The following is a 27,267-nucleotide window of genomic DNA, read 5'->3' as shown; positions in this document are numbered from 1 at the left end:
CAACTCTTTTCATTTATTCATTTATTTAGAAAATTCGGCTGGAAAGAACAAAGACCTTGGAAAATCGAAAATATTTGTGTGTTTTTATAACATCATTTTTGAAGTATGATGCAGATACCAGGTAAACAATGGGGTTTATTGAAGTGGAAAGTTAGGGTTGAACTGTAGTTTGTGTCTAAAAAAACAACTAAGCTAAAGGGCAAGTAACGAAGTAGCACAGTATCTGAAAGTCAAATCGTATTTTTTTTTAAACTTTAAAAGGTACTTTTCAATAGTAGAAGTTAGCGGAACGTCCGCTAGATGTCGCCACTGCTGCAGCAACAGTGTTGCGACTATTACATGTGGGTTAAAGGTAAAAGTGCCTCCATGTCATCCAAGTTAAGTAAGTAAACTCCTCCTCCAATGTGTTAAAACGTCACCTAAAAAGAACAAAACATGTAGCACGACACCCTGTAACCGATTTTAATGAAAGTATTTGAGGCGTTGTTGTTCTTAAACATGATATTGCAGTTATACAAGGAAGACATGATATTTCCTGGTCAGAAATGACAAGCTGTCAATGATTAACTTGAAGTTCACACCTAATGTACGTTGCACCCACATGTGCATGTGGTATGAGCTTCTTCCACCCCTGATTGTACCATGAAAATGAACATATTTACCTTTACATTTTTTTTTCTTTCAAAGTCAACAGACCAGATAGATCTGTCATATATTCTACTTCTGTGTGACATAACACTGCTTGACAAAAATGTTTTATGGCAACTTGATCACCTCCTTGTAACATCATAGTGGTGAGAATAACAGAGGGAGAGTGTTATTCTTCTGTGTTATTGTTTACTTTCTCCAGCACCAGTGACCCTGGTGTGGTAGGTATAGTGAGGGGAACCATCAAAAGGAGAGAGAGAGGGTGTAAAACAGAGAGGCTCCTCCTCATTTGCTGCGTGTCTGTCTTGTGTTTTTGCAGCCTGGTCTTCACTCACACTCTCTCTGAGCAGAGATTCAGTGGTGGGGAGCAAAGACACCCACTGTGAAAGAGGCAGGAAGCAAATCAGATCCTCTCTCGCACACCAGAGACGTTCAAGCAAAAGGTACTGTTTGTTTTGATTTTTTTTTTTTTTACCTAGCTTTCTGCACGTGCCTTCTCTCCTATCATCTCAGATGGAGAGGCTACAGGGAGAAGGAGAGGTGGAGCACCCAGAGAGACCCAGTCCACTGACCGACACAGAGAGGCAGCTGATCCAGGAGTCCTGGTCAAAAGTCTATGTGAACTGCGATGAGGTTGGAGTGGCCATTCTGCTCAGGTATTTATAGACTTGACACCTTCTGCTTCACCATGTTCCACCTCAATTTAACAGATTTTATCAGTAACGTGGATTTAATATCGTTCTGCCCAAGGTTTCTTCACAGTTCCATCTCACCGTTAAGACTTAATTTGCATGCTGTGTGACTAAGTCAAAAGCTGTTTGAAACTCCAATTGCAATTTAGTAACTCTGTGACCTTTTGAACTATTATTGTGGAACTCCTGCTGTCACGTTCTCCTATTCACTTACATTCGGAGCTCTTTCATTGATTCCTTTCATTCATTAATGAGCTCTCATCTTCATTTCAAAAAAGCTTCTTTGAGAAGCTGAAAATGTCAGACAATACATCTCTCCCTCTGTCTCGCAGATGTAACGTCCTTTTCTGGACTCCCAAGTTTTTCACAAATATTGACTTTTGTCCACAAACTGTGTGTGTTGATGACTGAACCTAACCAATAAGTTTGATTTTGTAAACTGGGCTCATTTCACAACAGTTATCTCCAGTTGACGCGATAAGTCAAAAACAGACTCGTTTATAGCTTTCAAGACAAATTATTTCAATTTCAAACTAGCTTGAAAAAGGAGGTAAATAGAGACTCGTACGAAATGGTTCAAATGAAAGCCTGTGAGTTCTTGAGTGAGCTTGTGAGTCATGACTGTCAACATCAAATCGTCATTACAGAACATATGACAACATATTAATAAAGTCTAACTGTTAAAATATATTATTTAAAGATAGCATGTCACAGATCTTGTAACTCACAGAAATATAAACTTTGTAAGAAGTCAGATTGTGTTAGGGAGCACTGAACATAACAACAAATCAAAGTTCACTAAAATGAGCCGTCAAAAGTAGGGAGGATTTGTCGGTCAACATTTGTTGCCTGTTGTCATTTGAGGTATTCAGCAACTTAGTACAAAGACTTCGTTAATGCATTTTTGTATATAATTTTTACTTCAATACATATCACTTTACTCTGTACCTCTCCACGTGTTTTATATTTTTATATGGACAAGCCTGTATTTCCTTCAATCATAAATCAGCGTGGGTGAAAGTAATAGAAAGTAAGTAAGTTACTTACCTATTTACTAGTATTAAGGCAATGAAATCAAAGTAGATTTTCATTTGCTGTATTTTTCTCAACTTGCAATTTTTCCATATCTTTTTGGCTACATAATATAATAAGCACAATTTTTGTGTTCGATTTCAATAGTTAGAAAGTTGAATTAAACTGTTTATTGTGTAAAAATATTTGAATTTTTGAAATGAAAATAATTTGCCAACTAATTATTTGAATGATTGTCAACATTGTTCTTTTTAGAATACATGACTTGCATACATGTAGAACTAAAATAGTAAAAGCTCTTATTAAAAATACAATCTTTAAATACATTTTTTGTACATTTGCCACAGGCTGACCAAAAAAAACTTTTATTATACTAATAAAACCGCGTATTCATTTGTATTTAGTGTTATATGACTACATATATTAAAGGGCCATTTATGTGAAAACCCAACCCTCCTGACTCACTCACATGTTTCAAATGTTGAAGTCTTCCTCTCCAAGATGCAGTAAATCACTCAACATGACTATAATTTTAGTTATTACTTTATAAAGTTCTCCTCCGAATGAAATCTCGACGAACAAGAGGTTATGAGAACAGAGCCCATAAATGAGCTAAACTCCTCCTCTAGCCAGCTGTAATCCTGCTCCGCTTTGTTTATACAACGAGTCCCTACAAGTTGGAGCCTTCCAGGATTGATGACATGCAGGGACAAACCTCAATGCATGACCAATAACAGAAGAGGTGATGTAGTTATGGTAGACAAGATTTAATCTCCAAAAACAACTTGTTTTCAGTAGATGGGGCTTCAGCACATTTTCTAATGTAAATATTGTTTATTAAAAGAGAGTTTTATACAAACAGACATATACTGATGAGTACAATAGAGGTTCAATATCTATTTAAGAGACAGTTAAAGCAACATGTTAGATGACCTTAAAAAAGTATTATAAAAAAACTCTATTTGATCAGTTTCATTATTATAATGTAATATCAACACTCGATCAAATATCATTGTTCAAATAAGCCCTATTTTCTTGTGTCTTACAGTTTGCGTTTTCATTAACCCTTTCTTTTGACTCTCTTCACTATCAAAGTTGTTTTTATCCTATCAAATTCTTGGATAAATGTTTTTAAAATGTTGTCTAAATATTTGAGCTATCTAACTGGGCGGTGAATAGATCCATATTTAACTTTTAACAGTGTCATCAGACAAAAAGTCTGATCTGATGTCCTTCCAAAATGGTTTGTTATCTCTATCTCTATGCATGCTGGTTTGAGCTGATGGTTTGCAGCCAACTGCAGCTGCAAGTCAAGAGTTTTGAATCAGATGATTGACGTTTAAACAAACTTGGACAAATATTTTTATGTATTTTCTTTGAAAATTCCTTCATGCAGCCCTTGTGGCATTCAAGAATCTGAGGAATGGTGTTTAACCATAACCATAACATTCATATTCCCCTGCTGGCCACAGAGAGTTATCTCCCTCCAGCTGTGAAGGTTAAAGCAAGGCCATCGTATAAAGAAGCATATGGTGTGCCTAAAAACTTTAGCTCATCTTGAGGAGATAAGAAGCTGAGGCGACAAATGTATTCAGCCTTAATGAGGCTATTTATATGCAACCACAGGTCATGCTTTTGTTGGAAAGAAAGTTCACAGCCCCTCATTAGACGAGTTAATGTATCCTGCCAGCCTTTTGTGTGATGTTTAAACGGATTCACCATCCAATAATTGTGAAGGTTGGCGACACCAACTTGAATCTTTGTTACCCAGTTCTCCAATTCTCGTTCACTATTTAAAAAATATCAAAAAGAGCGGATACATTGTAATTAACCATCCAGTATTAGAACATTCAATCCATTTTTTAAATTGAAGTCTGGTATTGCTTGTGCAAAATAGTCATTAAAGGAAATAGTTGAACCAATCAGGCGTCTGAATCAATAAATTGTCAGTCAGGTGTTGCTTGTTTAAGCCGACAGCTGATTCGTTAACTCATGTGCGTTTGACTGGTTAAACAGGAACCTGCACTCTCGTCTCTTTTCTGAACCACTTTGACACCCCTGTCCTAGACGAAGAGAAGTCTTATCAGAATTCTTCTCAGATTTTCTCCCTTCAAGACTGTTGGAGGGGGTCACATATCTGAATCAGAACAATTATGGAAGAAAACACATAGATAGGAAATATGGGGGCGTCATAGCTCAGATGGTAGAGTGGTTGCCTGCAGTCCAAAAGGTTGCAGGTTCAATCCCAGCTCCAGACAAGCTTGTGTCGTTGTGTCCCTGAGCAAGACACTTTACCCTGATTGCTCCTGATGGTAGACTTGGCGCAGGTGTGCAGCCTACTCCCATCAGTATGTGTGAATGGCTGTCAAAAGCACTACCGAATTTCCCCTCGCGGGACTAATAATGCAAAAAAAATGCAAAGACAATCCAAACACAAAGTAGTAATTTAAAGAACCATTCGAAGAGGAAAAACAAAGCCTGCAGAGGATTCGAGTGATACACAGAATTAAAGCTCAAAAATATCAGGGAGAAATTACAAACAAAAAAACATTACCTGCATACGAATCACAACCATCTGACACCACGGACTGGAACTAAGAAGCTTATGCAGAAGCTGCAGGAGCTCTGATTGCTAATTTGCTTCAGACTGATGCTGTGTCTCAAATCGCATACTTCTCTTAGTTTACTAGAAGTTAGTATGCATCAGGATAGTGTACGTACTAACTAGTAACTAGTAACTGCCGCTACGCACTAACAGGAAATATTTCTTCTTCTACTACTATTCAACGCAACCAGCTGTTGGAACACTATCACCGACACCTGATGGCAGCACGTTTTGCAAGTTTGGAAGAAGAAATAAAGAAAAAAAATGAGAAACAAAATATAATATATTCGCGGCTGTTTAGGGTAGATGGTGTCCATCGACCATACTCAGTTTTGTGGGTGTTTTAGTAGAATTGAGACGCATTTACGCACTAAAAATACTAACTTTGAGTACGCAAGTATGCGATTTGAGACACAGCATTGGTGTTATTACCTGTCAATTGAACACACTGGGTGGGAAGGAAGTGACTAATTAAAAGCAAATATTTAGGATTGGAAAAAGTAAAGCTACAATACAGTACTTATATAACTGTAAAACATTTAAAATTGATTGATAGAAAACATCTTGTTTAGTCAGATATTCCAAGATTTTGTTTCAAGATGAAGATATAGTTTATTGTTTTACTACATAAAATCTTTCTTAACATAAAAGTAAAAAAGCACTTTTTCATCAATTATTCAGCTCTACACATTTCTTCTCAATAGGTTTTTTGGGAACTTCCCTTCGTCCAAAAAATTCTTCAGCCAGTTCAGGCATGTGCAGGACGTGGAGGAGCTGGAGCAGAGCGTCCAGTTCAAGAAACATGCTCGCAGAGTCATGAACGCCATCAACACTCTGGTGCAGAACCTGGACAACGCAGAGAAAGTGGCGTCGACACTGAAGCAGCTGTCGAATGCCCACGCCATCAGACACAAGGTGGAGCCCGTCTACTTCAAGGTGAGGCGTCCAGAAAATATCCTGCTCAGTCCACACAGTTATTTAGGAGTTCCTTCTTGAGTCAATGGGTATGTGTGTCAAAGACGGTTACATAAACTTTACATGCATAAGGCAGCAACAAAAATTGCTTCACACCGGGAGAGATAAAAAAACAAACAAACACAAAACCCACTCATTGATCCAAAAGGATACACACACCCACACACTGGGACACAATTCACATTCACAAATGCTTTCAGCTGAAAATGCAAAGACATATTACTTTACACAAGAAAGTTAGATTAGTTAGTTAGTTAATATTAAGCTACAAAAACGCTCTTTTGAATTATTCATTTCTTAGTCTGTTTGAGAAAAATATAAACGAAAAACAAAAACGTTTTATTTATTTATTCTTTTTAAGTAAATGTTCTTAAAAAATAATCATTTTATAAATACTTTATCTGATTTTTTTGTTTAGATGAAGAAGTAATCAAATAATTTAAGTTATGCTCTGAATTATTTTAGTTCATTGGTTTTACTGACAAGAAAAATGGCCTCACCTCAAGTGTTGACCTCACAGATGTTTTAGATCCTATCTTTGAAATTCCTGGAATGTTTGACCTCAAACAAGGTCAAGCTCGCCAATCTTCCTGTTCCACCTAACAGAAGAACACACCTATGCTATCCTCAGGGACAGAACCACTTATCTACATGCTTGACCTACACTATTGCTTTGTTTTATTGGTTAGTTTATTGTGGAGTAAAGACACAACTACACAATCATGATAATTAGTGTCAGGAGGATAGTCATCGTAACACATTGTTTTGGTGTAGTTCCACAGGGAGCAGTTCTAGGTCTTGCTTTCTTTTCAATTAGTGCTTTTGTGGTATAGGGGGTTCATTTAGGTTTGTTCCATTACTGGTCCAAAATTTGTTTTCGTAAAATAGTATCTGCTTTGATGGTGCCCAAAATGGTGTTGTTTTCTTGTCTGCCATGTCTGTTGTTTGTTCTCTATATTCCAAATTATACATGAAGTTTTACATTATGGAACACTGCGGTCCAACTACTACTATGTCAGAACCACTGCAACTGTATGAGACCTGGGCCACCTGGACACATGCAACCCACTGACTGCATTAATGTGGCCCTCCTGAGGTTAAGCATAAAATAGATCATATAAAAAAGGTTTTACTTGTTTTAACTTTATAATAATTGTACCCATTTTCTTTAAGTATTTATTTTAATCATGTATAATCGTTATTAATGTCATATCTTTTTTATATATATAGAATTTGTGAGTATTTTTTAGATATAATACAGAGAAAATTAAAAGTGATATGTACTTGTTTTGTTATTTTTCGTTAAATGTATTTATATATAAAATACATTAATAAATATATTGAATAAAATAATATGCAGTAAACATGACTTAATATATTATTTTCATAAAACCATGGCATGATTGGATATTTAGTTATTTTGTTCTTGTTTGTCGTGGATGTTGTCCGTGGATGTTCAATCACATGGTGTGTGTTTCACAGATCCTGAACAGTGTCATCCTGGAAGTCTTGGCTGAGGAATTTTCGGATGTGGTGACTCCCGAGGTTGGCGCCAGCTGGACTAAACTCCTCGCCACGCTCTACTTTAACGTGACAGCCATCTACGAAGATCTGGGCTGGCCAAAGATCTCCACCTCCTCTGGGTAACACAATCAATCGGTGAGAAGCAGTGCACCATAAAAGCAACACAATCTGCAAAAAAAATAAAAACACATTTGTCTTGCCGCGAATGTTTACATTAGACGTAGACCTCTCCTTATGTACTGATGGATTTATGAAGGCGAAAACTGGAACAAGGGGTCACATTTGACACAAATGTGCCTTTAAATGAATGTGTGTATCAAATTACTGCCATGTATGTGTGTCTTTTTTGAATATATAATGTGATCAACCCGTGTTTTTACCAATCAAAATTGTGAACTGGAATATCTGTACATTTTTCTCGTTATAGCTAAAATTTGTATCGGAATTCTACTTTTTTGCAGTAAAATGTGCAATTAAAGATGCGTTGAGTGTTTTTTTTAACCCTTTGTTCATGTGTTGATTACACCTTTTAAATAACCTCTGTTTAATGTAAGGTAAGGTTTGTCAAATGTCAATGTCAAATATTATAAGTGGTTCAAAAAATAATATATATATATTTCTTACTTGTATATTTATTAGAATGTCTATTAAAATAATGTAACCCCATTTGTTGAACAATATTTTTTAAGACAATATCATTTTTTTTATTGCAATTGATAAATCATAAAATAAATCAATAAAATATTTTTAATATGATTTATAAGATTATCCTAATCTATTTTTTTTTCTTTTTAGAGTAACGTGTTGCTCCACAGTTTCTGTAGAATCATGGGAACTTATTTTTTACATTAAATTTCGTGTTACTCAAGGCGACAAACAGGGATTTAATGTAAACAGCCTTTGCAATTTATTAAAAAATAAAAATAAAAAGTTGATGATACAATTCAATTCATTTATTTGATTAAACGTTTTTTTCATTACCTCATTTTAGTGCTTTTTTGTGTTTTTCAAGCACACTCGAAACTTTTCTTATTTCACAAAAAGTGTCATGATGAATTGCTTTTTATAGCAATGACTCACACAGCCGGCTCTATTTACCTCAGTGCTCCCAGAGAGATCCAACCCTCCGTCTTTATCTCCGCTAATCCCTCCAGCTAATCTTCCTCATCGTGAGCAGGAGAGACAGGAATAGTCTTGTAGTCATCACACCACAAACTTTTCAATGGGAACTGTGCAGATCCAGGAGAAGTTCTGGAGAAGCGAGAGAACCCCAAGATAAAACCATGTGTACCACCATGATGGTCCTCACCACCTTCGCGCTTCTTCTTCGCCACCGGTTTGGCAACAAGATCTGGCCGTGAGTACTCTGAATAGCTGATCGTAGTTGCCATGAACATGTGAAGAAGACTCGAGTGGAAACTGTCTTAAAACCAAAGCAACTCTTCTTGTAACACAATCAAAATAATAATTTGAATGGGTAGTTCTTCCGAAATGATGCGTCCTCTTGAGTTATCTTTTCTCCTTCCAGCTCAACATCAGTGCAAACTGACGATGCGTTGTCAGTTTTTACATCACAATACGAAATAAAAACGTTGCTAGCTGCTGACCTGGTGAAGTAGAAACTGGTAGACAGATAACCAGAAGAAGCTGTTTAGAAGAAATTCACATTAATCGTCAATCCCTAATAATACTTTATATGTTTTTTGTTTTACCCAAATTTATTTCCAAAACATCTTTTTGAGGATGTCAAATTAAGAGTACCAAATATTACTTTGTTATTGAATTAAACACTTAAAAGTTGCAACAAGGTGGTAAATAAACCTCACTGCGGTGACTGCTGTTGGCCACTGGCTAAGATAGTAAGTACAGCGTTCAGTTTAAAATGTCCTTCACTAAACTGCACTGCTGAAAATAAAATAAAAACGTCCATCTTGTGTTATGGGGTAAAGAGGTTGACCTCAACAGACCTTATGTGAGTGCAAAAGGGGCAGGAACTAGTGCAGTTCTTGGGTGAGGCAACCAGTGGAATCTGTCCTTAACATTACCTTGACAACTCTGAAACAATCTCTTTATAAAGTATTTAAGTCATAGGTTTGCATGTAGAACATATCTTTCTAGAGTTATTTTAATTTAATACGAGAATGTGAAATGTATCGGTTGGAACAATATTAAATCCAGAGTGATGAGAAAAGAAGAGCCCTGATCCTAATGAGCAAAGAGAAAAAACCTTATTCATGTTATTTTATTAAAGGTATTGTCAACCACATACAAGTTATTTTCTCCAATAGACTTGCAATGATACGTTGTATAAATAGCAAGCAATTACATTTTATTTGGTGGCTGTAAAATGACAGAAAAGAAATGTTAGGGAAGACAAAAGAAAAGAAGGAGTGAATGACAAGAGAAATATGAAATAAATTACTATATTAGACATTTAGACATAACATTTATCCTTGTCTGTATGTGTTCACTTCATTTTGTCTATTTTATTTGTTTTTCCTACACCTTGTTTTCCACCAACTTACATAAAAATGTGCAAGTTATGGGGCAGTTTTAATGTCTTTCAACATGAGCACTATCTGCAGCAGCTTTCTAGTGTTTGAATAAGACAAAGCCATGCATGTAACAGCCCTTTTTTTTCTAAATGTAATTTCTTACATTTTGTTTCCATCTATGTTGCACCTGCAAATCCTCTTCTTGTTACCACACAGGCAGAATGAGGTCATTGAGATGGAGGTTCCATACACGAAATCAAATGGAGCAGACGTGAACAAATGAGTGTCATGAGAGGGTAAGAATGCAATACATATCTTGCCATGATTTATATTCAAACCGAAATCGAAAACTATCTCAGTGTGTTGTTTCAACCTGACCTGAAAGATAAGCTTAAAAGCTGGAAAGCAGAAGGAAGATATGTTTGTTTTTTTTATCCACTGATTTGGATTTTGTAGGAGAGTGTATTTATCATGAGCATGACCTTCACCTCGATAGGACTTGTTGTCTACTTCGGTCCACATAAATTTAAGGTTTTGTTTTTCGTGAATACGCCGAAATCCAATGAAAACTTAACAATGATCCATATTGTCTGACGGAACACTTAACTCACACTTCAACCAAATCAAAGTGAAAACAGATAACGTGAAATGTGTGTCAGCCCAAGTGCTGGGGTGACGAAGGACGATGGGGAAAGTGGAACAATGGAGCATGTTCCAGAGGCACAGATGCATAAAGAGCTGACACGTCTGTCCCACATTCCGCTCTTAAGATGTGAACCTGCTAAGGATAAATGATTCAACGATCTATCTCTTTGATGGCTTATTATAAATACATCACCTCAGAAGAATGTGCAATAAAGATGCTAAATCCAATGAGGGGGCTTAGTCTGTTTTTGGAGATGCGCCAAACTTTTTGGAGCATCTTCCTTCTAAAACCAGAGGTGAGGAAACCACCTGAATTATGGGAATGTGAATACGAGGGTGATGGCATGGGCATCGCCATCGGAGTGGTTACATTTCATAAGACATTCATGAGGTTTTTGACACAACAAAACAGTTCAGAAGGACAATTGTGGCTCAATTGGAATACTTGCCTTGTATAAGGGTTAAACTTGATCTGGATGTTCTTTTATTTTAAAATATATATCATTATTTTTAGGAAAAAATCAGAAAATCAGTGTTTCAGTTATAGAATATAACCCTTTTTATTCCAATAGATAGTAAAAAGTCTTATTATTTTACCAATAAATAACAAAACATTAATAAAATTGCCCTGTTATTCTAATATCCGTCTAATTTAAAAGTAACATTGTCAAGCTTTCCTCTTAGAAAACACTGTTGCCAAGAGTTGGCTTTGCAAAATAGAGACACATATAATATAATATGAGTCAGTGAGTTAACTTAAATATTACTATAATATTGTGCCAGTAAATTAAGACCAATTTTTGCCCTGCTTCTTCTTACAAGTTGTAAACAAGCAGCAACAAGATCAGTGAAATAATATGCATTTAATTTGAAGCTCCATAAAATAGTTGATGAATTGAATCCAAACGATTTATATTTCTGATTCAAGAAATGGAGAGAAGCTGAGGTGTAAGATAAGATATAGAACATACTGCTTCATGCGACAAGTACAGCTCGACCCTCGGTTAAATTTAGATGAAGGAATTTATAATTCATCGAGATCCTTACGTCTGCCTTAAATTCACACTTTAAACGCCACCTGGCGGTGAGATGAGGTTTCGTCTCATCCAGTGGAAAACTGTGGAAACATATCTCAGAGTAGCAGGAAGATTACGTTAGGCTCGAGCGTGTGACGTCATTCCACAATAACGTTGACAGGATTATGATGCAGTGGTGTGTCTGTGTGACATCAAACACTTCTCTGAGGTAATCTTGTGACCCAGATGTTCCACGAGGCTCTGCATCTGTGTGGTCTCTGAAAAAGTTTCAATGACCTCAACAAACATAGTGTTACTGCTCCAGGTGTCAAGATTATTTCTCTTTATCAAAATTAAATTGGAGGTAAAGTATTCTTATGGTTCAAGTATAATCCCAGCTGCCTTCCTACAATGACATTCCTTATATAACACTTTAGAATGAGGATCACATATTAACTATTAATAAGCTACTTATTTATCTGTATTTACAGAAGATTAGCCACGTATTAACCATTATGATATACTAACTGGAACCTTGTTCATTGTGTATATATTCTACACTTAATGGCATTATAATAAGAAGTTTGAGCTAAAAACACACATCCTGATTAATGATTGTTAACAGAAAATAAAGATGTAATTAAAGATTAACTTTGGTGAAAACTGGCTTCTTGCTATTTATTTCTTATCATGTGTAAGAACAGATGCCATTCACTATTAATAAGTGTGTCTCTTTTAAAGAAAAAACATAAAAAGTATTAATATAATTCATATAATAGTAACTAAAAATTCGATTTTAAATTGTGAATGCTTATACTGTTAATACCTTTAGATGAGTACACCAGTATTATTTGTAAACCACCTTACACAAACCAGGGTCACCCAAACAACTAAACTATGCACACTTAAAAATACAGAAAAACTGTTCATTTTAAAACACTTTTGATGTTATAATACGATCTTATAATACTTAAATTCAGAGACTTATGTATGAATATGCTGCCACTTTAGAATAGGGAACACATTCACAATTATAAATACTTACTTACTGTCTTACTTACTTATTGAGTAATTAGGAAGCTACTTTTACAGTTGTGTTTTTTTTTACTGAAAAAGTTAAAATTGAACTACTTCTCTTGTTGTACTTTATATCTAATAAGGAGTCAATAGAAAGAATATTGTTTTTGCTAAAACTAGTGACTATAGTCACAATAAACATAGTGTGAGTAAGTACTTTATAATGGTTACAAAGTGGTGCTATTAGTATATATATAAATATATAATATATGTGTGTGCGTGCGTGTGTTTACGTGTGTGTGTTGCCCATTCTAAAATGGTACTTTGTGTTTATTCTGTGAATATTTGAAACAGTATAAACAAATATTTCTTGCAGGCAACATATAGAGAAAATACTGCTGTTTAAACTACTGTACCCATAATGCATTGGGTCTAATAAACAGGAAGTGCTTTTCCTAACTGCAGGAGCAAACCTCTTCGTTCTTTTTACCCGAAAAGCAGATTAAATAGGAAACAAGCTTCATAAAGTTGTTGTTTACTTTATTATTTGAGAGGTTTTAAGTCACAAACAATATTTAGTTTCACCCGTGGTACTATAAAAATACTACTTTTGCTACCGTGATTCAAAATTAAGCGTCGATTTATATTTTTAGGTATATTCTAAGCACTTTTATAAACGAGACTAAATAAGCCCAAACATGGCTTAGGTTTGGTAACTATACGTTAACTAATCGGTTACCAATGGAGACGGAAGACGCTTGGTGAGATTGAGCATTAGCTACCAGATGCTACACACTCCCATCATGGTGAGTTCATCGTGTTTATGTGAGCAAAATCACAACCTTGTTTGCTATTCGCTAATAATGGTTTAATTTGCGAAGTTTATCTGTAATGAGTTTTCTATGGCTCTGTTTTTCTCTTTCCAGGCAACTAAAGGCAACTACTTCAGAAGTAAGATGAAACTGTCATTCATATAGTATGTTTTTCTTGAATACAACTAAGATAACATTTAAGTTTAATACATAAATACGTGGGTTTCAATTATTTCTAAAATTATATTATTTTTGCGTTGTATAACTGAATTTTTCCACAAGTACCTACTTCCAAACCATCTGGTCTCCTTTACTTTGTATTCATACGTCTCCACATGAGCTTTCTATTTGATATACGTATTTTCCAAACTCTTGCTCTGTTCTTTCATTGCCGGTAACAAAGCTGTTTCTGGTTCTGTTTGTTAACAATGTATACTAGCTTTCCGACAAAGGTAAAGGCAAATTTCAGAGATAAGTATATCATATTGAAAGCTCACATGGTGACGTTTGAAGACAAGGTTAAGGAGAGCAAAACTGCATCTTCTTACACGTTTAAAGATCTTGAATCATTCCTTTTAACTTAACACACTTAACACTTTTGATCACACAGTCTTCAAAATACACCTTTATTTACCCTTTTAAATTCTTTTCAAGGCTCTATTGAAAATGACTCAACAGAACAAGTCAAATGGAGATTTAATCAGAGGGGATCACTAAATCGGTCAGTGGGCTTCTTGATCTTGCACAGTTGCAATCATTTCTCCTCTCTTTCTTTACCGTTATGTTTTTCTGTTGCAGCACATCGGCTTCAGACAATATCTTTAGTATGCTAGAAGAGGAGATGAAGCAGGATGGAGGAGGCAGTGAGGTAAGTTGACAAATGATGAGCATAATAATGGAGATTAAGCAGAACAACTCTTACTTTTTTAGGGCTCTGACATATCGGCTGCAGATCCTGATGCTATACTACAGACATTAAAGGTATTTATTAATCAATTTGTTCAAACATTTATCTCTACTTTGTATCTCTAATTTCTGACCTCAATTTAACAGGACATAGATGACATGGATGCAGACCTGTTTGCACCCAGAAGGAAAGGTGTTTTGTCACCAAAGCTAAAAAAGCAAATGGGCAGCGAAGAGTCCAAGAAGGATTCTACAGCTGACACAAAGCAGGAAGGAAAAAGAGGTGAGAAATCGGCACTTTCAAAGAAACTACCAAATTTACTTATGTTTTTTTCACTTAGACGAACCAATGATGTTAAAGAAACCTGCACACTCATTAAGTCGTAGCATTGTAAAGAAGAAGTCGTCAGGTGAGTGAGCAAAAAAAAAAAAGACAGTAGTTATTGTGTTGGATCAGGTTTTATGTTTATATGTTAATGAAAGGTACTGCTAGAGGAGACATTAAGATGAGATTTATAATCGGGGAATAAGGGGGCAAAAATATATATGATATTTTTGCATAAGAATCATAATGATAACCTGATATTTGTTGTCCAGATGAACCTCTCTCTGACCTGTTGGCTGATTTATTACCTGATGATTCCATACCCGACTCTAAAACCAACATGAGAGAAACATTGGAGCTGTCTCCTTCGCCATCTCCAGTCTTGAAAGCTGAGACAAGTAAGGATCACTTATCTATAAACGTTGAAGTATTGACCTGCAAACCTTTCATATTTTCTATCAGACAAACTGAGCCAAAAACGAACTGAGATCACATTTGAGGACGATAAAGACGACTTGATGGATGCACTCGGGTTTGACAGGGATGAGAAGGAATCAAAGAAAAAAGAAACTTCTCTTTGGTCAAATAAACAACGGTAATTGAGCTCTTTATCTTTAATGTGTATCGCTGAGCAAGCAACTTTTGTTCTGTAGTCCGAGAACCCTTATTTAGATTTGACATGTGACATCACATACCATCACAAGCAGCTTACAGGAGTGGAGAGAGGAACTGCTACAAAGAGTTTAAATCCAGCTATAGAAGGGAGTTGGAGAAAGCTAAAGTGGTACATTCAAACAAACTCAAGCAGCAGTTCGGAAAGGGCTCAAGCTTTTACTACAAGCCCCCCAGCTCTGAACAATCTCGCCCCTGCTCAGAGCTTCAATACACACTAGTGACGGTTTGACCCCCCGTCTGCACTCAACACCTCCACACCTCTATATCTCCCTCCTCCTTCCTCTCCAACCGATGTCACCACTTCATCAAAGGACAACACACGCATGGATGAGACCCCCCTCCGTCCCCCCGTCCCCCCTGCCATTACAGTGTTCACAGACATCTTCAACACTTCCCTGGAGTCCTGTCACGTTCTGCTTAAATTCCTCCAGCATCGTTGACCCCAAGAAGTATATCTCCAGGACCCGGAGACATGTAGATTAGATCACAGTTCCTGTTTGCCTCCCCTCAGGCAGTAGACTCCGGTCTATCCAAACTAGAACCTCCCGCCACAACAACTGTTTCTTTCCCTTTGCAATAAGACTCTTGAACACAAACTTATGATAACACACACTTTCATTTCTTAATCTGCACCGTCTAAACACTTTATTTTTAAAATATGTTTCAGATTTGATTTAATGTTTACCGTTGCCGACGCTAGCAAAAAAAAAAAGGATCCTAATGGGTGGAACTCTGCACTGATGATGACAATCAAAAGAAATCTGACACTTTTGTGTTTGTTTGTGATGGCAGAAGTGAAAAGCCACAGAGACCTCGCACAAAAGTGGATGAGATTTTGGACGGTCTGTCCTCATCTCGTCCTGAGAGGAAGGACGAGGAAGACAACAAGCCTAAAGATAAGACAGCAAGTGTTAGAGGTAAGATCAATATACTATACAAACCAGTACTTTCTGCTAATTAAATAACCTGAACACAGATGATGGACTCACTCTGGGCTTGTATCAGCCGACCATCGGATCGAACCTCGAGGGACGGCAATCCAGAAGACAGTCTGTCAGGTGAGTGTCAAGCTCAAGGGTCTTCATGATATTGATCTAATAGATGCTGCTTCTGTCAGATTTTCTAACGAGGACGTAAGTGTGTCCACACCTGAGAGGAAACCTATTCTCACTCAACCTTCTCGAACCCGCGGATCAGCCGACTGGCTTGGCCTCGGGTCTGATGTCAAGAACGACCATCTAGAAGATGACGCCAAAAATGAAACGTCTTCTGTCGACTCTCCAAATGTTCCCTCTTCTCCGTTGTTGGAGAGAAAATCCTCACTCACAAGAAGTCAAGTGACTAGAACTGCTGCGAAGAAAGAAGCCCCGGCAGAGCCTAAAGTAGAGAAACCCAGTGAAGAAGATGAGGATGACTGGTTGACTGGAGCTCTGAGCAGGAAGAAAACTACACCAAAGTCAGAGGTCAGAAGTCCAATTCAAGAGGAACAACCTCTTGATTTGGACTTATTTGAAAGGTAGATCAAGCAAAGTTAAACCAGTTAATGTTGTATTTTCACACAACTTTGCTGTCTCTCCACAGTGACCCAGCAACATCACACACTCCAAGGGCTAAATCCAGAAATGGCTCATCCAGCAGAGACACAAAGTATGAATTCTGTATTGAGAAATACTATTTTGGATTTAGTCTAATGTTTCATTTTCTCATTCAGGAGCGATGAGCAATCCATTTCTGTGAACAAGGAAGCTAAAGAAGGTGAAGCTCAGCTAAGTTTCAAAACATACAAATCAGCTTCAGGGTCTATATAGAATAAAAGGTCCTTATTGACCAATCAAACTACTGTAAATATGCTTGCACTATAACTATACCTAAAGGCCCACTAGGAGGCAGCAGATGAAAGGATTTTACCAAAAATGTTAAGTGAGCCTGTCATTTTTAAAATATAACTCGATGATAAATATTTTTTTTAATCTGCTCTAGATTACCAAATGTAGTGACTGTAATGTGCCTTTTTTCAATTGGTTTCACAGTGTTACCACAAGTGCAAATCCAGAGTTCCCCTGCAGTGGTTAAGCAACAGGTACTGTAAGTTCAGTTCAAGGATCTCTGTGGTGTCCTAACCATTTTCATCCTCAAAGACAACACTTGCAGCTGATAGTCTGCAGCAGTTGTTATTACAGCAGCAGCAGGTAGGATTATCTTTCTTTAAATCTTGAGTGTTTGCAGCTGCTTGGAATGTTAAAAGTTTATTTCCCCTGTTATTTAGATGATACAGTCTCAGCTGCTGGGGTCCGTGGATGTTGGTGCAGTGCAGCGACTCAACCAGTTTCATGGTGACCATCAGGTGTTACATTCTCGCATCTTACAGCTAGAAGGACAAGTAGGTTTTTCTTATAATGGTGATGACCATGATTTTCCTCACAATTCAGTTTTATGGTTTTCAAGATAAAAATCTTGTATTCCAGGTTAAGACTCTGCAGAGGGAACGAGACCAAAGCTATTCTCTTCTGGAGAACATCCAGCAAAGACACCAACGAGACATGGAGCTGTTAGAAAACACACACAAGTGAGGCCTCTGTCTTTTACCTACTGTCACATACTTTTGTTTGTCCTCCACACACATCATACTTTATGTTGGTATGGTGAGATTGAGAATCTTTATGTCTTCCGGCAGAGCACGTGTAAAACTTTCTGAGGAATCGGCCGCACAGAGGGAAGAACGAATGCAGAAGGATTACGACGACATGATGGAGCGCCTGAGCGCGCTGAAGCTAGCGGCTGAGAATGAGCGGACCGAGCTGCAGCTGCAGTATCAACGGAAACGATCCCAGGACCAACAAGAAAGAGACCGTGATGTGGAAAGACTCAGAGATCTGCAGAGGTAAAATAGCATATTTCACCTGTGCCCTTCTGATTAGAAAAATAAGCTCCAATTGATTATATTATTTCATTTTATTTCACAATTCTCAATTTTTTTCTAATCTTCTTTACCAAGTACCAAATAACTACAACTAAACAACTAAATAAACAACTAGTGGTGGGCCATGAAGCAGTGTCATGTTGTTTAGAGGTCAGTAGGTGGAGCCATCCGTTTAAAAATAATGTGATGTTTCATTATAACAGTTTTTCAAAACAAAGGAAAGTGGGTTCGAGAAAATAATGACACTGCTTCATGAAGCTTCGAAGCTTCATCAGACCATCACTACAATTAACATGACCACATGTGGCTCTTGGGCCAGACTATGTCCAGCTCTGGCCTAAAAGAACTAACTTGAATTCCCTTGTTTTTAAACAGAAAGTCCATTTTAGAGATGAAGAAGGACCACGAAGATCAAGTAAGAAGGCTGAAGAAGTTAAAAGAAGAAGAAATTGATGCAGTTACAAGTGCAACTTCTCAAACAAGGTGACTTTTGAAATCAAAATAGAAAATGTGTCTGTTGATGCTTGTTGTTCATGTAGCAGCACAACAAGTAAACATGCATGCCGATTACATTTGAGTGTGATCATTTGATAACTGCACTCTTCTGTACATCATCTAGATTTGAATTGCATTTATTAGAAAATAAATGAATGTCTGGCTCTCAGGTCTTTGACAGCCGTGATCGAGCAGATGGAGCAGTTCTCCTCGAAGCTTGGTGAGATCTCCTCGCGGGTGGAGAGCACCCACGAAAACACAGCTCATGACCTGGAGCAGGGAGCGAGACACAGAGACGAGCAGCTGAAAAGTAAACCCACTTCACATAGACTAACCAGCTAGTGCATCAAGTTAAACGGTACGAATGTCTAGTCACTCAGGATCGCCTGGCTCAGCAGCAGAAGTCCATGGTGCAGGAGCGAGCGTATCTGAAGGACATCATCTCCAGGATGGACACTCAGATCAGTGAGCAACAAAGACAGCTGGAAAAGGTCAGTGAGAGTTGGTTCACAGAGTCGTAGTTTCACAGAAAGGATCTGACTGATTCCAAGGCAGTGTTGTGCCTCAACGAGTTCATATTTTGGACGAATATTAACTGAACATATTTATTACTGCCTGATGAACGTTCCTGTGAACATTTTTGTACTGGTGTCTTTGAACATCACACTCTCTCCGTTCATCTTCGTCCAATAGGTTGCCAGATTTTGACAGAGACTTAGAGTTAGAACTTCGCTAAAATACACTGTAAACACGTCTTAATATATTGCGGCAAAACACCAAATCTGGCAACACCAGCCACCAGTGGTGCACAACCTCTGATCATCAAATCAAAGAATAGAAGGTGAGGCTACAGCAGCATGTAGTCGACACACTAGACAAAGTTTAAATGATTTTGAAATTCATTCATTTAAAAAATAAAACCTGCATGTCAGGGCCGCAAACGCATCACTGCTACTGTAGACTCAATAGAAAAAAATGCTCTGATCCAAACCCTAGTTCTTCAGGGTTCTGAAGATGATCTGGATCATGAAGTCTTCAGTTATTTCATTGGTATATGCCTACTTAAAGAGTAATTTGTTTTATTGTATTTTATTCATCTTATTTTTGGGTATATTTTTTCATTTATTCTATTATAAACTGTATTCAACAACAACACATACAAAACCTGTGTTGTTTTGAAAATACATCTAAAATTGAACCTGGTATGACGATCAAATCTGAGGAATATATTTAATGCAATATATATGATATAATAAAATATACAGTATATTTAATGTTAAAACAGACATAATAATTGCTGACTTTGCTTATATATGGGCTTAGGCAATAATTTAGAAAAAGTTGAGCTTATAGCAAAAAAAATAACTATGAACTAGTTTATTCTTGCAGCCATGAACCTTTTAACATTTTGAATTATGAACAGAACTATTTCATTTTAAAATTGGTAAACACATTTTCCACTAAGATTCCAAGATGGACAGAGCATTGATAAGCTATGTGACTGAATCATGTCCTTAGAATACAAATTGTTCTCATTTCTGAGGTATAAATGAAGCTTTGTGAATCAGATTTGTTTCCTATTTGTGAAGTGTCTTTGAACTCGTATTGTTATCTCTGTTTTACACTTACCTTGATTCTTCTTAATCTCACCATATTTTATATCTTCTTGCATCGTACATTAGAGAAAGATTTTCATCTTGTTCAGGGTTGATTCACTAATGATGCAATGCTTTTTTAATTCAGAGATTATCTAGAAAAGTGCGCCATCTAGTGGCCTTACAGAATGAAGCCATGCTTCATAGTGTATGATTGCATCTTATCAACTCATCTTTTCCTGTCTTCAGGAGCGCTGGAAAGTCAGCGCTGAGCAGGCCAAGGCCGACTCGAGCCTCAGAACCCTGGAAGAGGAGCGACGTTCCCTCAGCATGCAGATCAATATGGAGAGAGAAGAGCTGGAAAGGGCCAAAGTGAGGCTGAGCAGAAATGAGAGATAACAAAATGTCACCAGTTATTCACTGTCTGGCCTGCTCCGTCAGAGCGCTCTGCTGGAGGAGCAGAAGTCAGTGATGCAGCAGTGCGCAGAAGAGAGAAGGAAGCTGGCAGCCGAGTGGAGCCACTTCCACGCTCAGGAGAAGGAGCGACAGGAGCGAGCCGAGCGAGCCGTCAGCAGTCTACTGGAGAAGAAGGAAGACTCCATCATGAGTCTGGTGCAGGTGGGCTCTACCAAAGTCTCTTTTTGTTGACCACGGGAACATTCATCTGCAGGCTTGATTGGTTGTTGAGTGTCAGCGAGTCTCACCAAAAGTTCAACGGTCTGTCAGGAACAAGCCGAGTGGAAGCTTCGCACTGCTGAGCTGAAGCAGAAGGAGGCGTTGGTCAACCAGGCGCGAGAACAGCTGGAGCGACTCAAAGAGGAACTTCATCTGGAAAAAGAGAGGGTCAGCAGCAGCGCCCTGAGACTGAAGACGCGCGTACAGGAAGTGGAAGCTTTCAGTAAGGTGAGTACGTCCCACCCTGAGTAGCTTTCTGGTTCCGTGGACGTGCAGTGACGCTCCAGTTCACAGCTGGCGGCAGACAAATACGAGGAGGGAGAGAGAGCACTGCAGGACGCCAGACAAGTGGAGCAGGAGCACGAGGCCAGACTGAAGAACATCCACTTCCAGACAGAGAGGCTAAGACAGCATGAAAAACGCATCCTTGAGGTGCTCAGTTCAGAACATCCTCTTGAGATCTTCATTCCTGCTTCTCACGGTATTAACCAGCCTCTACTCGCAGGAGCGGTTGAGTGGCAGCACCCAGCAGAAGGTCACTCGGAACATTCCGCCCACATCTTTCCCACAAATGCCCACCATTCTACAAGGTTTGTGGAGATCGTGTCACGAGCCAAACATGATGTTAAAGTGTGACTTTTCTGCTTCATGTCAAGCGTCGCCGCATGTCGAACCAACATCTGCTGTCAACACGTTCCCGTCCAGTGCCTCACAAGCTCAGTCCATGGCACTGGCGGCGAGTCTGGCTCTGTGGAAGTTCACTGCCGCTAAGGTAGGCTGGTCCAAATAAAGTTCTCACTGATGACAATAAAAGATACACAAAATAAAAATTTGGAACGGAATTCTTAAAATACTGTACAATTGAAGGTGAGTGAGGAGAATTTGAGCTTCAAACTGATTCACCTCCTTGTTTGATGATGTCTAATATTATAATGGGGTTTTTTGGTCCAACACACACATATCTTCATGTCTTTGCTGGCATTATGATTGGTTTCTTTATAAATTAAATGCGTTTTTCCTCCCGCAGGACCGTGAATATTTGAAAGAGGAGCAGATCTTCCTGGAAAGCTTAAAAAAGAAATCCTACAGGTCGACCTTCAGCACCAACAGATGAACTTTTTACCTTTAATTTAATGCTACCTGTGACCAACATTAAGGAATCAACATGGATTGAAGGCCAAGCTTAAATCTTTTCCAATAAACAGGTTCTGAGATAGCAACATCCAGATGCCAAGTCTTAGAACTGTGCTCATGTTCATGTTGTTGGGTCACTCATGTACAGTGGGAATGTTTAACCAAGTAATGTGGTTTCTATCCTTATATCGTTAGGGTGGCGGTTTCGGATTCCAAGCCGTTTTTACAAGCCAAATATGCTTCATTGAGATCTGCTCATTGAATACTGAAACGGTCATGATTCTACCGACATGGCAATTGCGAAGATCAATATTGTTACATGTATGATCATACAAGTGTGTTTAGTTCATGTTTACACATTTGCCATATTTAAAAAAAATAATCCAAGCTGAAATTGAACCCTGCACACATTTAAACTAAATTCAAGACAAACAATTTAACTTCTTTGAAATTAAGTAGTCAATTGAAAAAAATTCAAAATCCAGAATAGTGTCTCAGACAATTCATTGAACTTCTGCCATGACCAAAGCAAACGTCTAATGCGCAAGTCGTTTCATCTACTTCATTGAGGCAGAACCCTTGCTTTTGTAATCGCATAAGTTCCAAAATATTAAGAGACCAGCATGATAACCTACTCATGTATCCACATTTTATGACTTCAGGGATCAGGTAAGAAATAAGTCAAGTGTATTTAAGATTTATTGACCACACAGATTAAAACAGAACTTTAGTTGCAAGTTTCTGGCCTCAAAAACATCCAGGAGGTATCCTTATCAGATGCCCGAGCCTCACAAGGAGCACCGTTTCTACTCCGAGCCTCTCATGGATGATCTTGTCTCAGTCTTTTATAGAAAAAAACACGACTCCATGAGGCCTGGACAGTGAAGCCTTCAAAGAAAAAAAGTAGGAATTAGACTTAGTGTGCAGGAAAGCAAACCAACAATATAAAAATAATTTCTCAGAACTATTGCAATCGTCAGTTATCGCATAAGACGGCACTTCCTATTGCGGCAGATTTAATCACAGAAAAATGGATGTGATGAGTTCAGGGTAGACTTGACACATACTTTTTGATGCCGTTCCTCATGCTATACTTTTGTAGTGCATTGATTCCATTAATCTGGGGTTGATGGATGCAATTCTGTCTGCGTGCCAATCATTCCCAACAAGTTTGGCCTTCTGGTCTCTGAAAATGACAAAGTGAAAAGTTAAAAAACAAGAAAGTTAAGCATCAGATTACCATGACTTCACAGCTCAGACAGATAAACTAGTGACTATATAGAGCTAATGTAACTTTTCAGTTTCCATCTATGTACTCTTTTGGTTATGGCATCAGGTCATAGCTGTAATTTAAGGTTTGTACATTTAAATCAGTCAAAGAACCTTTGCAATCAGGCATCGCATCAGACGACATTTAGTATTGCAGTAGTTTGTATTTATCCATCTTATACTCGTTTATTGATAAATAAACACCTTTAACTCATGTTCCAAACTCCTGACACGACTCCACGAGGCCTGGACAGGAAAGCCTACAGAAAAAGTAGGAATTAGACCTTGTGTGCAGGAAAGCAAACCAACAATATAACAATCATTTCTCAGAACTATTGCAATCGTCAGTTATCGCATAAGACGGCACTTCCTATTGCGGCAGATTTAATCACAGAAATATGGATGTGATGAGTTCAGGGCAGACTTGACAACATACCTTTTTCTCAGAGAAATGATCAGTGTTGCTTCCATTCACCGAGAGTTGGATTCTGTGATCAGAATATAGTTTTAGCAACGAATTGAAGACACCACACGACACGAAGTAACACAAACAAAGTCAGATATAAAAGTTGTCAACACTGAGATTTCAGTCAGGGATAACAAATCATCATTCACATGGAATGGCAGGAGAAACACCTTCATAACTTCTCACCTTTCTCTACTCAACAGTCCTTCACATGTTGACAAGTTCCATGGAGATCTGAGGAAGAAACACATGCTAGTTAGCATGCGTTCAACACGTGCTCTCTGTGCAGCTAACAGCTAACTTTACTAGCCTAGCTGAATAAAACCCTCAATAAATACTTCACACAAGAGATTAAGTTGATCTAAATTACCTTTTATGGAGGGTCTCTCTTTTTCAACCATAGTTGTAGACAGAGTTGAGAGTTGTTCAGAACAGTCATGTTTGAACACCAGCGCATCTGAGAAGAGGAAGTGAGGTCAGAAGGCGCGTGTGATTTCTTTATATATGCCGTCATTGTACACGTCATACTTCTGGGCGTGGCTAACGAAGCGCGTACACGTAGTTTAAAAAATATTATTATTATTAGAGGTACATTCCTTTATTGTGATTTAACTTCCGCCTTAATAGTCACACTGTTATGATTAAAAATAACTTGGCAGAAAAGTTGAAAATCATATCTGAACGAAGAAACGTCAAAGTTTGACCTGATGATGACTCGGAGCACCTGTCACTCATCTGGAGCTGAAGATGAGTGACGTCATCATATTTACCAACTCCGTTTATAAACGTCCGTCTCCGGTGCTTTGAAACGATTCCAGATGTTTCCTGACCACACCCAGGACCACTAGTTCCATGAGACCAGAGAAGTATTTCTCACCCTGAAATGTGAATGAATCCATTGACACACAAGAGGCTGAACTCTCGTGTGGTTGATGGAAAAGTTAGTTATTGAGGAAGTTATATGGTGTGATATAAATACACCTTTGGGTTTCAGATGATCGCAAAATAAAAGAGATGACTCTGATTTGACATTTGAAATTACATTTAATTCAAATATTTATAAAATAGCAAGGTTAATGTTTTAGTTCACTTCATAAAACAGAAAAATAAATACTTGATTCTAACATTTCTAACATGGATTGTGTGCATTATGGTTTCTTTTAGCAAAACTTGAATTCATTTTCTTCTCTTTTTATAAACATTTTAAGGTAGTTTGATGTGGACCAGAAACATACAGGCAAAGATACACATATGGTCACTTTCAGTTTCATGTACACAATGTTATCAATTGTATTGGGTTTTTTTGTTACTCAATATTATTGTTAGAGTTCTGAAGACTGTTGTGTTCCCATTCAGACTTTGGTGCAGTTCTCCCTTTTTCCACTAGAGGACTTTTGTCCGTAAATCTTGACATGCTCAAGAGTCCAGGGAAAGACTGGTATCAAGGAATGTCTTTTTTATCTGTTAAATTTTTATGGTGGCTGTATAGGACTTTAACTGTTGTCATTCTTCAATGTGCATTAATTAGCAAAATTGAAGAGGTGTTGGAAGGATTTGCTTCCACTAGTTGAGAAATTATGGAAACAGATGAAACATGCAATTTTTTTTAAACAAGCCAAATATGCATCACTCAATTGAGATCTGCTGGTTGACAAGTGCCATTGAAAACAAAACTGAAACATAATTAACCCAAGTTGCAATTGCAAATAAAGTGTTATATGTACATGCATATAAGAATCACATGTCAAGGTTATGTTTACAAAGTTGAAATTGTGGAACTAAAACAGACCATTTAGGCTGAAGCCAAGAATTAAACTTCACTCCAACCATCTTCTCTGTACATTGAGTTACTGCAGCTCAAGTTATTCCATTGAAATTAAATTCAAGACAAACTCAGCCAGCAATAAGGCAAATAGACAATTCAACCAAAAAGTTAGCTAAATTAAAACCGGTCAAGTTGTGACATAAACCATGATTGAGGTAGAACCACAATCATTTCAGTTTGGTCTGCCTTCGGGACCGTTATATGCATCTCAAAGTTAATATATTGAGACATGAAAACTCACGCAACATCTAAGAGTTCAGAAACTGTTACTCATAATTTTTGAATGCCAATTATAACCTTTAGAGCAATTCATTCAACACATTTTAAGCTCAGATGGAACCCCTGTGTAACACAGTCAAAGATAAGACATGAATGCATTTTAGACATTTTATTCATCACGTTCACACAAATGAACAGCTTTTGTTGCAAACGTTCCTGACATTCTAGACCAAGACTCTCAGCTGCTCCGGGAACAGTCTCTACAGCGTATCCTGGGTCATCCACTTGGTCTGCTACTGGCGTGACATGCACTGAACATCTCAGCTAGTCTAGGAGGCATCTTAGAGGAAAAAGCCACCTCAACACAGACTAGCGGTCCTACCAAGAGCCTCTTCCTGATGAACTTGCTTCTCACTCCATCTCTAAAGAAAGTGACTCTGGACCCTTTAGGACGCCTGTTGTGACTCCATGAGGCCTGGACAGTAAAGCCTTCAAAGAAAAAGTAGGAATTAGACCTTGTGTGCAGGAAAGCAAACCAACCATACAAGAATCATTTCTCAGAACTATTGCAATCGTCAGTTATCGCATAAGACGGCACTTCCTATTGCGGCAGATTTAATCACAGAAATATGGATGTGATGAGTTCAGGGCAGACTTGACAACATACCTTTTTCTCAGAGAGAAATGATCAGTGTTGCTTCCATTCACCGAGAGCTGGATTCTGTGATCAGAATATAGTTTTAGCAACGAATTGAAGACACCACACGACACGAAGTAACACAAACAAAGTCAGATATAAAAGTTGTCAACACTGAGATTTCAGTCAGGGATAACAAATCATCACTCACATGGAATGGCAGGAGAAACACCTTCATAACTTCTCACCTTTCTCTACTCAACAGTCCTTCACATGTTGACAAGTTCCATGGAGATCTGAGGAAGAAACACATGCTAGTTAGCATGCGTTCAACACGTGCTCTCTGTGCAGCTAACAGCTAACTTTACTAGCCTAGCTGAATAAAACCCTCAATAAATACTTCACACAAGAGATTAAGTTGATCTAAATTACCTTTTATGGAGGGTCTCTCTTTTTCAACCATAGTTGTAGACAGAGTTGAGAGTTGTTCAGAACAGTCATGTTTGAACACCAGCGCATCTGAGAAGAGGAAGTGAGGTCAGAAGGCGCGTGTGATTTCTTTATATATGCCGTCATTGTACACGTCATACTTCTGGGCGTGGCTAACGAAGCGCGTACACGTAGTTTAAAAAATATTATTATTATTAGAGGTACATTCCTTTATT

The 27,267-nt window shown here is 37.9% G+C and overlaps 2 protein-coding genes, 2 long non-coding RNA genes and 3 other non-coding genes across 11 annotated transcripts; 2 read left to right on the top strand and 5 right to left on the bottom strand.

The window, feature by feature from the left end:
• Positions 1 to 73: 73 nt before the first annotated feature.
• On the top strand, positions 74 to 7,958 carry LOC148065489 (cytoglobin-1-like). 2 transcript variants are annotated; one of them, XM_087809214.1, is made up of 5 exons: positions 74 to 121; positions 968 to 1,091; positions 1,162 to 1,304; positions 5,682 to 5,913; positions 7,435 to 7,958. In XM_087809214.1, the coding sequence occupies exons 3-5, from the start codon at positions 1,162 to 1,164 to the stop codon at positions 7,597 to 7,599; spliced, it is 540 nt and encodes a 179-aa protein (XP_087665340.1). In that variant the 5' UTR covers positions 74 to 121; positions 968 to 1,091; the 3' UTR covers positions 7,600 to 7,958. The 2 variants fall into 2 exon arrangements, with proteins under 2 accessions (XP_087665340.1, XP_087665339.1); XM_087809213.1 differs by lacking the exon at positions 74 to 121 and having other exon boundaries at positions 922 to 1,091.
• A 5,146-nt stretch (positions 7,959 to 13,104) lies between these two features.
• fbf1 (Fas binding factor 1) lies at positions 13,105 to 22,281 on the top strand. Of its 3 annotated transcripts, XM_087809846.1 has the most exons (29): positions 13,105 to 13,455; positions 13,576 to 13,600; positions 14,116 to 14,182; positions 14,260 to 14,329; positions 14,392 to 14,442; positions 14,515 to 14,650; positions 14,709 to 14,777; positions 14,965 to 15,090; positions 15,155 to 15,287; positions 16,160 to 16,284; positions 16,344 to 16,425; positions 16,485 to 16,883; positions 16,949 to 17,014; positions 17,079 to 17,122; positions 17,398 to 17,447; positions 17,506 to 17,556; positions 17,634 to 17,747; positions 17,833 to 17,933; positions 18,042 to 18,248; positions 18,663 to 18,770; positions 18,953 to 19,092; positions 19,155 to 19,273; positions 20,627 to 20,749; positions 20,819 to 20,995; positions 21,104 to 21,280; positions 21,347 to 21,484; positions 21,558 to 21,642; positions 21,709 to 21,824; positions 22,080 to 22,281. In XM_087809846.1, exons 1-29 carry the CDS (start codon positions 13,435 to 13,437, stop codon positions 22,164 to 22,166), a joined length of 3,207 nt encoding a protein of 1,068 aa, XP_087665972.1. In that variant the 5' UTR covers positions 13,105 to 13,434; the 3' UTR covers positions 22,167 to 22,281. The 3 variants fall into 3 exon arrangements, with proteins under 3 accessions (XP_087665972.1, XP_087665973.1, XP_087665974.1); XM_087809847.1 differs by lacking the exon at positions 13,105 to 13,455 and having other exon boundaries at positions 13,576 to 13,625; positions 22,080 to 22,280; XM_087809848.1 differs by lacking the exons at positions 13,105 to 13,455; positions 14,116 to 14,182 and having other exon boundaries at positions 13,583 to 13,600; positions 22,080 to 22,280.
• Positions 22,282 to 22,869: 588 nt separating this feature from the next.
• LOC148065485 (uncharacterized) lies at positions 22,870 to 24,391 on the bottom strand. 2 transcript variants are annotated; one of them, XR_015713409.1, is made up of 6 exons: positions 24,292 to 24,391; positions 24,108 to 24,155; positions 23,892 to 23,943; positions 23,660 to 23,715; positions 23,254 to 23,372; positions 22,870 to 23,074 (listed from the first exon to the last, which is right to left on the bottom strand). It is a non-coding gene; the product is annotated as an uncharacterized LOC148065485 (long non-coding RNA). The 2 variants fall into 2 exon arrangements; XR_015713408.1 differs by having other exon boundaries at positions 22,870 to 23,372.
• LOC148065487 (small nucleolar RNA SNORD49) lies at positions 23,143 to 23,214 on the bottom strand. The gene has a single exon (XR_015713479.1). It is a non-coding gene; the product is annotated as a small nucleolar RNA SNORD49 (small nucleolar RNA).
• On the bottom strand, positions 23,780 to 23,851 carry LOC148065486 (small nucleolar RNA SNORD49). The gene has a single exon (XR_015713478.1). It is a non-coding gene; the product is annotated as a small nucleolar RNA SNORD49 (small nucleolar RNA).
• Positions 24,392 to 26,146: 1,755 nt separating the features above from the next.
• Positions 26,147 to 27,116, bottom strand: LOC148065483 (uncharacterized). The gene is made up of 4 exons (XR_015713407.1): positions 27,035 to 27,116; positions 26,851 to 26,898; positions 26,633 to 26,686; positions 26,147 to 26,454 (listed from the first exon to the last, which is right to left on the bottom strand). It is a non-coding gene; the product is annotated as an uncharacterized LOC148065483 (long non-coding RNA).
• LOC148065484 (small nucleolar RNA SNORD49) lies at positions 26,521 to 26,592 on the bottom strand. Its single transcript, XR_015713477.1, has one exon. It is a non-coding gene; the product is annotated as a small nucleolar RNA SNORD49 (small nucleolar RNA).
• Positions 27,117 to 27,267: the final 151 nt, after the last annotated feature.

This window comes from Callionymus lyra, chromosome 15 (genome assembly GCF_982586985.1).
Source record: "Callionymus lyra chromosome 15, fCalLyr1.hap1.1, whole genome shotgun sequence".
NCBI lineage: Eukaryota > Metazoa > Chordata > Actinopteri > Syngnathiformes > Callionymidae > Callionymus > Callionymus lyra.
The sequence above is the reverse complement of the archived record's forward strand: the minus strand, read 5'-3'. Positions and strand labels throughout refer to the sequence as shown.

Bases quoted from the DNA above. Each gene is read 5' to 3' on its own strand.
- LOC148065489 (XM_087809214.1), top strand. From the start codon at position 1,162: ATGGAGAGGCTACAGGGAGAAGGAGAGGTGGAGCACCCAGAGAGACCC. The intron at 1,305-5,681 runs GTATTTATAGAC...TCTTCTCAATAG, and splicing joins GGAGTGGCCATTCTGCTCAG to GTTTTTTGGGAACTTCCCTT. The intron at 5,914-7,434 runs GTGAGGCGTCCA...TGTGTTTCACAG, and splicing joins TGGAGCCCGTCTACTTCAAG to ATCCTGAACAGTGTCATCCT.
- fbf1 (XM_087809846.1), top strand. From the start codon at position 13,435: ATGCTACACACTCCCATCATG. The intron at 14,778-14,964 runs GTGAGTGAGCAA...TTTGTTGTCCAG, and splicing joins TGTAAAGAAGAAGTCGTCAG to ATGAACCTCTCTCTGACCTG. The intron at 18,249-18,662 runs GTAAAATAGCAT...GTTTTTAAACAG, and splicing joins AGACTCAGAGATCTGCAGAG to AAAGTCCATTTTAGAGATGA.